Below are 13698 nucleotides of genomic sequence, written 5' to 3'. Positions count from 1 at the left end.
TACAAATTTAGCTGTTTTTGTCTCATTTTTAACTGTAAAGCACATTGTCTTACCCTTAATTTTTATGTGGCCCTATGAAGGTGACCGTTTGGAGACACGTAAGATATTGCCCTTAACATATAAGGGTTTATTACTAAACCCACTTTTAAATATAGTTTTAATGCCACTCTGGGGGGACCTTTCTTCTCCATAGCCCAATCCTCCTTAAGTTCCATACAGACAGGGTCTTATGTTGGAGCATTACGGCTATATTCCCTGTCTGCAAGTGTTCAACATTGAGCCACACACATAAGCTTGTATTCATTACTTTTTTAACAACTCAATACTCAATTGCAATATTAATATATAATTGAGAGTTACACTCCCTATGTGTTATTATATATTGTCTTTTTTTCCTTTCCTTCTCATATAATTGCATTTACACATGCAGCTCCACTCTACATTTGAGAGCTGTTAAATCAGGCTCTGGCATCCCTATTAATTAATGTTCATAGATATAAACATATCCCTCCTATGATTAGATCTTGTTATGTGGCATTTAGTTTAAACTTTAAATATACACATAAAAATGGTACTTGACTATGTATGTAAACATATTGTGGCAATGTTCAACCACTTTGTGATCTGGAAAACCCTCAAATATTATTATTTTGTTACACAAACATATTACACATCTGTGTATCCCTTTTTCTATAAGTGTTATATTAAAATAGTCCTATTTGGATTCAAACATTTAAAACACAGATCACAAAGTTTAAAGACTCCAACAAACCCATTGCAGTATATACTGAACAGTGGGTCTGGTAATGATGATGCCACATACAACAGTATGTGTGTTTTCACCATCTTAACTTATAAAAATTGGGCTATTCTTTTTCTCTCCTCCTTAAAAACAATACAAACAATAACATACAATAACAACATCATATTAATGATAATAATTAATAATAAGTACAGTAACATAACAAAACATAGTAATCTAATACTATAAAACAACTCCAAGTTCTTTTGGATTAATTCATCCTTTTCTTTCATTTATATTTTTGCATATAAACTATTATTGTTTACTTTTTCTTAAAGTACATCGTCAGCCGTGGGAAAATCTATTTTTAAACGGATTGACCTACTTGCAATCCTTAATAAAAAAGTACATCAAACGTCGCTTTTTAAACAGCGTTAGGCCCATCCATTGTAAAGCACTGCGTCTTTTTAACGCTTCTTATAAATGTTAGATATTTTTAAACCTATAGATTTTTATTAAGGCACCGCACCAACACTGCAAAGTTTTATATTTATACCAATGGTACAGCCCAGTAAAATCGGGCTGTCCATTTTATGGCCGTTTTCGGCTTTTTTATGCAGAGTTCTATGTTAAGCAGTGTGCTCGGGCAATGGTTTTTAACCGAAGTCCCGAGGGTAAATAACCCCATTAGTCAGTTAGAGGTCGCAGTCTTCATCCAATCTTTATGGAATTTGGTCAGAATGTTTATCTTGATAACATCTGGGTTGGGAAAGTATTTGGGTCATCTGGGGTCAAAAACTAGGTCACTAGGTCAAATAATAGAAAAATCTTGTGTAGACAATAGAGGTCACAGTTTTCATCCAATCTTTATAAAATTTGATCAGAATGTTTATCTTGATGAAATCTGGGTTGGGATTGTATTTGGGTCACCTGGGGTCAAAAACTAGGTCACTAGGTCAAATAATAGAAAAATCTTGTGTAAACAATAGAGGTAACAGTTTTCATCTAATCTTTATGAAATTTGGTTAGAATGTTTATCTTGATGAAATCTGGGTTGGGATTGTATTTGGTTTGTCAGGTGAGCGATTCAGGGCCATCATGGCCCTCTTGTTATGTTTCTGACAAACACATTTCTTGTTATTTTGAAACCTTGATAAATGTGTAGTACATTTTAAAGTTATTGATATTTTTTCTGTCAAAATGTTTCATCTTGCATTGCTTAAGCCCTGCAGCGTCTGCTGTCCAGTAGGTCTGATAGCGACAAGTATAGAGCTCTCTTGATTTTGATTAAGGGATGATATATTTTGAAATGTTTTTGTTTTGGTTTTGAAAAGATGAGTGTGAAACTGTTCTATCTGATATAGAAGTTTCAGCATAGACATCAGTTTCAGCCTCACTTCTTAATTGATATACCAGTTTCACCCTCTATTGGTGATTGATATAACAGTTTTACCCTCAATTCATGATTGATATAACAGTTTCACCCTCACTTCATGATTGATATACCAGTTTCACTGTCACTAATTGATTATTATGCTCCCCCAAAGTTTTTGGGGGGAGCATATAGTCGACGCTTCGTCTGTCCGTGTGTGTGTCCGTCTGTCCGTGCACAATTTTTGTCCAGGCTATTTCTCAGCAATTAATGACCGGAATTCAATTAAACTTTATGGGAAGCTTTACTACCAAGAGGAGATGTGCATATTATCAGCCGGTTCTGGTCGGATGATTTTTCACAGAGTTATGGCCCTTTGAAATTTTCTATAATCTGTACATATAGTGCATTTTTGTCCCCCCAACTACTAGACGTTTCCTTTTATCTGAATATATAGTGCAATATTGTGACAAGAAAAACCTTTGGGGAGCATCACCCGTCTCCGACGGTTTCTTGTTATAACAGTTTCATCCTCTCACTTTGTGATTGATATACATGTAACAATTTCACCCACTCTTCTCGCATTACATTACAAAGTCATCCTCTCTTCTGGATTGATTTACCAGGTTTGCCCTAACTAATGGATTAATGTTTTGATCCATTCTTATTAAATCAAGGTTTAGTCTGCATCACCAAATTAGCCAATGGCTAGTAATAAGCAGATTTGGGTGCAAACAAATCTGTTTGTTGAATTTATTTTCATAAAATCCCCATACAATTGCCAAAATAAGAATAAGTTCAACATAAAAAGTTAAATATGACTGGGGAACATGTTTAGCCCTGTATTGTTATAGATATCCCATTTCTTGTTTTTTTTATTAATAATCATAAATATAATTTTTTGTAGTATGATTATGTGTATTTAAATTTAATCACAAGCCCGGGGCATTTATTTTAATATTTTATTCACAATATAGTTTCAAAAATATAGCTGTAATTAGCCAGTTCTGTTTTAAGAAAGTTATTTAAATTATGTTGTATCATTGTTTTTCTTGTAGACATGGATATGAAGTCCCCAGAAGATGAAGGTGAACTGAGAGCTGAAGCAATAAAAATGTTGGACGATGAAAAGCGGAAAATGAAAAGGAAAAATATTGCAAAAATTGGTACGAGGTTTTGATATGATACAGAATTGTATTTTGTATGCCTAGTTGAAAGCATGCCAAATGAGATTTCATGATGATTTACAAAGCAGAAAAAGAAGTTTGAAAATGTCTATTCAGCAAATAGCTTCTTGATTTCGGGGTCTAAAAGGTTAGCGTTCATGTGTGTTGGGTACAGTAAAATGGATATGGTATGCGCAAGAAGGTCTCAAATCTGATATGTTGGAAAAGCAAAATTACCCAAAATTACTTATTTTTATGCAGGGTTTTTCCTGACCATTTTAGTGAAAATGCTATTTTAGAAATAGGATTTTGTTCGTGTGAAAAGTTCACTGATGGAAAATATTATAAGGACAAAATTATATAAATTATGGTTATATACTTTAAAAAATTAGTTTGAAAATTGAAAAAAAATCTTTATGAATACTTTGGCTTCAGGTGTTGGTGGCTTCAATGTGAACAAAAGAAAAAATTATGGCAGAGGTCGAGGGGAGGGGCCATCGCAGGAGGGGTTAGAAAAGGGGCCAATAGGGGCTGCGAGTTTCCTTGATGCAGACGAGACCATGCAATGCGCAGATGAGGAAAGGCCTAAGCCTAAATGGCAGAGAAAAGTGGGGCCTGGTCGTCGACGGAGCGTCTTGACGGAGAACTTCCCATCATACATGCAGGTTAGTTGGGCTTCTTTCAGAATCCATGTTGCTCTTCAACATCGGGACTTGCTACTGTTGTAAGTAATGAACGTTATAGGGTTAATTCTTGTTAAAAGTGTATGCACATCTCAAAATGTGGAGTGCGGATGCTTTTGTTTGATGGCAGTTTTAGAAGTGTTCTTGTGAGACTGCTAAATTGCGATTTTAATTCCTTATTTTTGCTTTTGCAAGTATCTTAAAAGATCTTGTCTTGTTTCAATTTATTTCATACTGGTAATTTGTTAGACAATTGTCAAAAATGCTATAAAAATCAGGGAAAAATATAATTGAGGGATTTTTCTTATTCCATCTGAAAGTAAAACTTAGCAGCATGATGAGAATACCATTGAAAATTACTGTCTGTTGAATTGTTTAATTTTGATGACTCTGTCCTTGTAAACATGAAATAGTAGTTTTAAAACTTGTTTGTACAGGAGGCATTTTTCGGTACAGAGATTCTCATGAAAAGCAAGGAACACCCACGTCAGGGACTGAAATTACTTGACTTGGAAGATGACAAACCGTCCATTGAGCCTGTCAAACTTCTAGCAGAATCCTTAGTACGAGAAGAAAGTGCCATAGAAATATCAAGCCAAATCAAGAGGCAGCTGGCAGAAATGCCGAAATCCACTCCAGAAAGGACACCTAAACCTCCAACACCCGAAGCCATTTCCAGTACTATTCCAGCAGATGATCAAGACCAGGAGGAGTTTCAGCTGCTGGATGACTTCGATATTGACGAGAATTTCATCCGAATGATTGAGGATACCCTGGACAACAAGAATCTGGAGCACGATTATGCAGGTAATGGTGAATTTTTGCATATTTTTTTTAGCCTCGCTCAAGAAAATGATGTTTAAGGCTTGTGCGGAAAGTATTGTCCCAGAAAAGCCTGTGTAGTTCACAGAGGCAAAAAAAAAATATCAGAGACAACACAGTGTTACACTTCTTTTTTTTGGTGTTTTTTGTTTTAAGGAAGTCTCCACTTAGCGAAAATCCATTTTAAGCAAAAGTGTAGCGAAAATCCAGTTAAAGCAAAAGTGTAGCGAAAATCCAGTAAAAGCAAAAGTGTAGTGAAAATCCAGTTAAAGCAAAAGTGTAGCGAAAATCCAGTAAAAGCAAAAAAGTAGTGAAAATCCAGTGGAAGCAAAAGTGTAGTGAAAATCCAGTTAAAGCAAAAGTGTAGTAAAATCCAGTTAAAGCAAAAGTGTAAAGAAAATCCAGTTTAAGCAAATGTGTAGTGAAAATCCAGTTTAAGCAAAAGTGTACAGTTCAGACCGCACAAGCTAATCAGGGACGAGTCTCTATGCACACTACAGTTCAGACCACACAAGCTAATCAGGGACGAGTCTCTATGCACATACAGTTCAGACTGCACAAGCTAATCAGGGACGAGTCTCTATGCACACTACAGTTCAGACCACACAAGCTAATCAGGGACGAGTCTCTATGTACACATACAGTTCAGACCGCACAAGCTAATCAGGGACGAGTCTCTATGCACATACAGTTCAGACCGCACAAGCTAATCAGGGACGAGTCTCTATGTACACTACAGTTCAGACCGCACAAGCTAATCAGGGACGAGTCTCTATGCACATACAGTTCAGACCGCACAAGCTAATTAGGGACGAGTCTCTATGCACATACAGTTCAGACCGCACAAGCTAATCAGGGACCAGTCTCTATGCACAGTTCAGAGCGCACAAGCTAATCAGGGACGAGTCTCTATGCACATTGTACAGTTCAGACCGCACAAGCTAATCAGGGACGAGTCTCTATGTACACTACAGTTCAGACCGCACAAGCTAATCAGGGATGAGTCTCTATGTACACTACAGTTCAGACCGCACAAGCTAATCAGGGACGAGACTCTATGCACATTGTACATTTCAGACCGCACAAGCTAATCAGGGACGAGTCTCTATGTACACTACAGTTCAGACCGCACAAGCTAATCAGGGACGAGTCTCTATGCACATACAGTTCAGACCGCACAAGCTAATCAGAGACGAGTCTCTATGCACACTACAGTTCAGACCGCACAAGCTAATCAGGGACGAGTCTCTATGTACACTACAGTTCAGACCGCACAAGCTAATCAGGGACGAGTCTCTATGCACAGTTCAGACCGCACAAGCTGATCAGGGACGAGTCTCTATGTACACTTCAGTTCAGACGGCACAAGCTAATCAGGGACGAGTCTCTATGCACATACAGTTCAGATCGCACAAGCTAATCAGGGACAAGTCTCTATGCACATACAGTTCAGACCGCACAAGCTAATCAGGGACAAGTCTCTATGTACACTACAGTTCAGACCGCACAAGCTAATCAGGGACGAGTCTCTATGCACATACAGTTCAGACCGCACAAGCTTATCAGGGACGAGTCTCTATGCACATACAGTTCAGACCGCACAAGCTAATCAGGGACGAGTCTCTATGTACACTACATTTCAGACCGCACAAGCTAATCAGGGATGAGTCTCCATGTACACTACAGTTCAGACCGCACAAGCTAATCAGGGACGAGTCTCTATGCACATACAGTTCAGACCGCACAAGCTAATCAGGGACGAGTCTCTATGCACATACAGTTCAGATCGCACAAGCTAATCAGGGACGAGTCTCTATGCACATACAGTTCAGACCGCACAAGCTAATCAGGGACGAGTCTCTATGTACATAGTGTACAGTTCAGGCCGCACAAGCTAATCAGGGACGAGTCTCTATACACTTGCAGTTCAGACCGCACAAGCTAATCAGGGACGAGTCTCTATGCACATTATACAGTTCAGACCGCACAAGCTAATCAGGGATGAGTCTCTATGCACATTGTACAGTTCAGACCGCACAAGCTAATCAGGGACGAGTCTCTATGTACAGTTCAGACCGCACAAGCTAATCAGGGACTAGTCTCTATGCACATACAGATCAGACTGCACAAGCTAATCAGGGACGAGTCTCTATGCACACTACAGTTCAGACCACACAAGCTAATCAGGGACGAGTCTCTATGCACATACAGTTCAGACTGCACAGGCTAATCAGGGACGAGTCTCTATGCACACTACAGTTCAGACCGCACAAGCTAATCAGGGACGAGTCTCTATGTTCACTACAGTTCAGACCGCACAAGCTAATCAGGGAGGAGTCTCTATGCACATACAGTTCAGATCACACAAGCTAATCAGGGACGAGTCTCTATGCACACTACAGTTCAGACCGCACAAGCTAATCAGGGACGAGTCTCTATGCACATACAGTTCAGACCGCACAAGCTAATCAGGGACGAGTCTCTATGCACACTACAGTTCAGACCGCACAAGCTAATCAGGGACGAGTCTCTATGCACATACAGTTAAGATCGCACAAGCTAATCAGGGACGAGTATCTATGCACACTACAGTTCAGATCGCACAAGCTAATCAGGGACGAGTCTCTATGCACACTACAGTTCAGACCGCACAAGCTAATCAGGGACGAGTCTCTATGCACATACAGTTCAGACCGCACAAGCTAATCAGGGACGAGTCTCTATGTACACTACAGTTCAGACCGCACAAGCTAATCAGGGACAAGTCTCTATGTACACTACAGTTCAGACCGCACAAGCTAATCAGGGACAAGTCTCTATGCACATTGTACAGTTCAGACCGCACAAGCTAATCAGGGACGAGTCTCTATGCACATGCTTTAAATCCTGTTTTCCCAGAGCAAGGCTCATATTTTATTTTGTATTAGGTTCTTGTGGTCTGGGGCAGACTTACATATTTCTATGTGGCCAAAACTAAATTTGGCTGTTTTGTCAACAGGCTTTTCAATAAAAGATGATCTTGTGCTGTTTCATCATAATGATGAGAAAATATATGGACCTTGCTTTGCGAAAAGGGGGTTTAATGCATGTGCATTAAGTGTCACCCCAGATTAATCTATGCAGTGGGCACCAGCTAATCAGGGTCACTTTCCGCTTTTATTGTATTTTTCTTTTAAAGATAGTATCTTTTTAGCAAAAATCAAGTTTAAGCGGAAAGTGTCGTCTCAAATTTGCCCGTGTAGTCCACAAAGGCTAATCAGGGATGACACTTTCCGCTTAAACTTTATTACGAACACATGCATTAAACGCCCTTTTCACAGAGCATGGCCCATATTGAAAAAGTAAATTCAGGCATTATTCTGTCGTTAGGAACCATATTTATATAACAAAGTACATGGTTAGTTGTGTGATGCTGTTGCAAACTCATAAGCAAACATAACAAAATAATAATTGGATAAAAAGATTTTAAACAAAAATATGCATCAATTAAGCAAAACAATTTAAATAACAAATCTATAAAAACAATCGAAACTTTAAAAGCAAACACAAATAACACCATTACATTTAATGTATTCAACATCAGGTTTAAATGTGACATCACTACTGGAGGTGGAGGAGACAGCAGAGGCTGACGACCTTTCTGCACCGAAACCTGTCAGTGACAAGACGGCGGAAGATGACCTCGACTTGAACGAAGAGAAGAATGACATCGATCAGCTATTTGCTAAAGGTGATTTTTGCTTTTTGCTTCTTGCCGAGGTGCAATGCATGGTTTATATTCATTGACATAATATCCTACATTATGCTTAGTTTAGGTTTTACTTTATGTTATTATTAATCAATTGATATTAAGTAAAAAGATCGCTGTTTTTATTGATATCATTCTGTAAAAAATTTAAAATTGAAAACTGTTTTACCTGTATCTACTTAGAAGATAGTTAACAAGGAATTGAGTATCTGCAACTTACTACTGGTAGTTGAACTAGATTAACAGGACATGAAAATACGTACTGATGGTCTATATGCATTTAAGTTTATCTTAGACATTTGATAGTTACATGTAACGATCTGAAGGAGCAGCAGCTTTGGGGAGACAAACAAGATTATGGTCTAACATTTTAGCCTGTGTTGGGAAAAATGGGGTTTGATGCATGAGTGTAAAGTGTCTTGCCTTTGCAGTCTGGAAAGGCTGATCAGGGGCGACACTGTCTGCCAAAATTGGAGTTTTGCTAAGAAGAGACTTCCTTTAAAGGAAACATACAATAAAAGCAGAAAGTGTTGTCCCTGATAAGCCTGTGTGGACTGCACATGCATTAAACCCTGTGTTGACTGCACATGCATTAAACCCTGTGTAGACTGCGCAGGCTTATCAGGGACAAAACTTAATGCACATGCATTAAACCCTGTTGTCCCTGATAAGCCTGTGTGAACTGCAAATGCATTAAACCCAGTTGTCCCTGATAAGCCAATGTGGACTGCACATGCATTAAACCCTGTTGTCCCTGATAAGCCTGTGTGGACTGCACATGCATTAAACCCTGTTGTCCCTGATAAGCCTGTGTGGACTGCAAATGCATTAAACCCAGTTGTCCCTGATAAGCCAATGTGGACTGCACATGCATTTAACCCTGTTGTCCCTGATAAGCCTGTGTGGACTGCACATGCATTAAACCCTGTTGTCCCTGATAAGCCTGTGTGGACTGCACATGCATTTAACCCTGTTGTCCCTGATAAGCCTGTGTGGACTGCACATGCATTAAACCCTGTTGTCCCTGATAAGCCTGTGTGGACTGAACATGCATTAAACCCTGTGGTCCCTGATAAGCCTGTGTGGACTGCACATGCATTAAACCCTGTTGTCCCTGATAAGCCTGTGTGGACTGCACATGCATTAAACCCTGTTGTCCCTGATAAGCCTGTGTGGACTGCACATGCATTTAACCCTGTTGTCCCTGATAAGCCTGTGTGGACTGCACATGCATTTAACCCTGTCATCCCTGATAAGCCTGTGTGGACTTCACATGCATTAAACCCTGTCATCCCTAATAAGCCTGTGTTGACTGCACATGCATTAAACCCTGTTGTCCCTGATAAGCCTGTGTGGACTGCACATCATTAAACCCTGTCATCCCTGATAAGCCTGTGTGGACTGCACATGCATTAAGCCCAGTTTTCACAGAGGGAGACTCATTTAATTGTTTTTTAAACTTTTTAAATTTTTTGAACAGATGGGGTCCCAGGCCTGGAGCCAATTGACAGCAAAACAGTGGAGGACATCTTCAATGGTGTGCTCTCAGATCAGCCTGTGCCTAGCTCTGCCCCTAGCGACGTGGATCACCATGGCGTGCCCCCTGAGCACACTATGGGCGCAGTTCCCCCTCAATTGCACCATCAGCAGCATCAGATGCCTCCCCACCATGGCATGCCCCCCGGGGGTCACCTGCCCGGGATATCGGGCCCTGGAACCCTGCCACCTCACGTCTCAGTTTCCATGGGCTCTCCTATGCAGCTCCCTGGGGCACCGGATCATATGCCAGGAGGTAGGTCTCGTGTGGCCCTGTCAATCATAGTTATATCGAGCTGTTTGCATAGTCATGTATTCTGCATTTGAATGTACATACAAGGGCCTCTATTTGCAAAGTTCATTTGGGAAATTTTATATGCAAATTCCTTAAATTTATTCAATTCTTAATCCCTCTGGCTATTTCATGTTTTGGTCTTTCTTTTTTAACTGTTTAAAATAAGTAGATTTTTGGAAAAATAATAAATATTATAAAATGATAAATATTAAAGCTTTTGTAAGCAAAAAATATTTGTTTCATAGAGACTACTGAACTGAAATGTTCACCTAAGAATTATTTAAAAAGGAACTGGGATTTTGAAATTAAACTTTTAACTATGTCAAAATATTTCTTTAGAACAATCCAACATCCGTTTTTCGGGATATTAACTTGCACATTATACAAAAATATATCAATTTAGTGGTTGTTAATTTTATTGTCCCCTAAAGTTATCATCGGAGGGGACTTATGGTTTGCGCTCTGTGTGTCTGTCTGTCTCTCTGTCTGTGAGTCTGTCTGTCACACTTTTCTGGATCCTGCGATAACTTTAAAAGTTCTTAATATTTTTTCTAAAAACTTGAAACATGGATAGATGGCAATATGGACATTATGCACGTCATTTCATTTTGTTCCTACGTCAAAAATTCTGGTGTTATGGCAACAAATAGACTAGAAATACTGCTGAAAATGGTGGTTTTCTGGATCCTGCGATAACTTATAAAGTTCTTAATATTTTTTCATGAAACTTGCAACATGGATAGATGGCAATATGGTCATTATGCACGTCATTTCATTTTGTTCCTACGTCAACAATTGTGGTTGCTATGGCAACAAAAAAAAATTATATATTTTTTTTCTGAAAATTGTGGAATTTCTGACCAATTTTGGAGCCGGTAGGGGACCATATTGCTTGACAATAGCCTTGTTTATTTGCGCATTATTAGATATTCGTTTGCCTCTGTGTTGTTACTATATAATATAACTGAAATTTGGATAATCTTTATTAGAGGCATGCTGTTTAATTGCAATTTAGAATAAGTAAACATTTCTGCAGCGAAGCTATTACCGTAATTATGTATATTGTTTTGACGATTTTTTTTGTTGCAATATAAATACAAAGACAAAGATTCTTCTGAAACTATTCTTACTACAAAATATCACAATAAAAAAATGTTTTGAAAACTGCATTGAACAAAAACATGCACTTTAATACACAACACTGAACTTTAAACCTTTTATGCTCAGATATGCATTTTTGAAATGTAAATAGCCCTTTAGCAAATTAAATTAAATTAAAGACTTTTCTTAATAGATACAAGTTTAAAGGCATCATTTCCAACCCTATGATACTTTTGAGCTGCAAACAACATGAATCCTGATCAGCCTGCGAGTTTCTGCCAGGCTGGTCTGGTTTAGTTCTGGTTGCATGTATCCATTTTCACTTTTCATCTAAGCAGGAAAAGATTTAACCCATATATGCCTAGCGTCTAGAAAAAAGGCCTTGGCAAACAGCATAGACCCAGATGAGACGCCGCATGATGCGGCGTCTCATCTGGGTCTATGCTGTTTTCTTAAAGGAATTTTTGGAAGAAATATTCTAAATATAGAAATAAATATACTAGACATCCCTAATTTCGGAAATAGATTGATCCAATTAAGAAGGATGGGAGAGTCCACTAGACATAAATGGGTTAATTATGTTTCTGGTGCATGTTGCAGATTTCAGCATGGGTCCACATGGCCCCGGTATGCAGCCTGGTATGCCCCATCGGCCCCCATTCCCAGGGTTCCATCCACAACAATTCAGGTAACTAGCTTAATTTATAAGGATTGTAAATAAAAATCTGGCCATTGAAGGAATTTGAGAGCACATTTTGATGCAAAATAATAAATTGTCTTGTTTGATTGAGAATGTGTTGGCTTTGTCTGCACCTCTTATAGACCGTTCCATAATCGATAAATTGACCGCCGCCATATTGTCAGTCACGTGACTGTCCGCCATTACACTGCTGCTAACTTGTGCGAGTCTGCGATTCCAAAGGCCAAAGACGTAGAGAATACCCGCTTCACCGTTGTCGGATAAATAAATTACTTAATAAATTAATGTGAGGCGATTCTCACATTTTTGTTGTTTAAATGATTGTTTGAAGTGCAGATTGATTGTTACAAATAAAATGTTTAAAATGCTTTCGTGTATTTGTTTTTGTTTATCTGTAATCAAGTGGTAATCATCGGCGAAAATTTGCTGGTTCAGTCGCTCATACTATGTCTTTGATTAGACTTGTTACTTTTAACGTTTCACAAACAATTCACGCATGTATTGTTGTGTTGATTTTAATAGCCGCAACATCAAGCAGATTATATTTTAATTAATACTTTTACAAGATTCTCGCGCAATTAATTTCCGCTAATTGTTTGTAATTTTTCTCATTTGGTAAAAATGTACATTCCAAAATCATTACATATTATATTAAGTATGATATTATTGATACGCCTTCCATTATTTTTCTTGTTCTAACTGATATCAGAGATAAAAAATTGTGGTTTGGATTTATATTTATTTTTTTAGATGGAATTTTGTCACGTTAAAAAACGAGCTTTTTATCATGAGAGAGTAATATTGATCTTGACGACCTTTTATGTGATTATTCGGAAGATGAAGAGAATGCGATCTATGTGATATATCTATATTTTCATCTTTGAATCATTTAACAGCTATAAAGCTAAAAATACTAAAATTGTATTTTATAGGTCTTTGAAGTAACGCAAAACATATGGATAACGACACCAAATGTTTAGTCAATTAATCCAGACAAAAAAACTCCGATAAAAAAACACCTAAATAATATTTCAAAAATATATTATTAAGCGCCAAACGAATTTATTAATAAATTTATTTGCAACTTTAAAAACTCGGCATAAGCATCAAATTAAAGATTATCTGAAGACTGAAAGGCCGACAATTTGACACAATAGAGCTCTATGCATAAGCCGTAATATTTTTTTGCAGAAAAGATTCAATAAATTACAATAGTAATACATCTAATTATAAAAATACAATTATCAATGGCATGAGGACGCTAGTGTGATAAATAAATGAGTGTTAGAAAGTGTAAGGAGTGCTTTGAAAATAAACATACTACAAAGCCATATTAAAAGCAAAGGACATGACAGTATTTACATGTAATTTTAATTTGATGGGTTTTGTACAATGAATGACGCTATTGAGGAATATTAACATACAACTGAAAAAACACAACTTCATATGATGCAAATTGAACTGTGTACTCATGTTTATTGAAAACTCGTTACTAGTGAGTATGAGTGACACATATCTAACAGTTTAACACAC

At 37.9% G+C, this 13698-nt stretch overlaps 1 protein-coding gene across 5 annotated transcripts in view; it reads left to right on the top strand.

Annotated features, from left to right (window-relative positions):
- Positions 1 to 13698, top strand: part of LOC127844448 (histone-lysine N-methyltransferase 2C-like) — a 99984-nt gene that overhangs the window by 24025 nt on the left and 62261 nt on the right. For all 5 annotated transcript variants that reach the window (XM_052374657.1, XM_052374656.1, XM_052374658.1 and 2 more), the window contains exons 23-28: positions 3173 to 3280; positions 3716 to 3945; positions 4401 to 4770; positions 8369 to 8515; positions 10014 to 10325; positions 12066 to 12153. In XM_052374657.1, coding sequence (XP_052230617.1) covers positions 3173 to 3280; positions 3716 to 3945; positions 4401 to 4770; positions 8369 to 8515; positions 10014 to 10325; positions 12066 to 12153 — 1255 coding nt within the window. The remainder of the gene's footprint in view (positions 1 to 3172; positions 3281 to 3715; positions 3946 to 4400; positions 4771 to 8368; positions 8516 to 10013; positions 10326 to 12065; positions 12154 to 13698) is intronic.

Source organism: Dreissena polymorpha, chromosome 9 (genome assembly GCF_020536995.1).
Source record: "Dreissena polymorpha isolate Duluth1 chromosome 9, UMN_Dpol_1.0, whole genome shotgun sequence".
In the NCBI taxonomy this organism is placed as follows: Eukaryota; Metazoa; Mollusca; class Bivalvia; order Myida; family Dreissenidae; genus Dreissena; species Dreissena polymorpha.
This window is presented reverse-complemented; position numbering and strand designations above follow the sequence as displayed.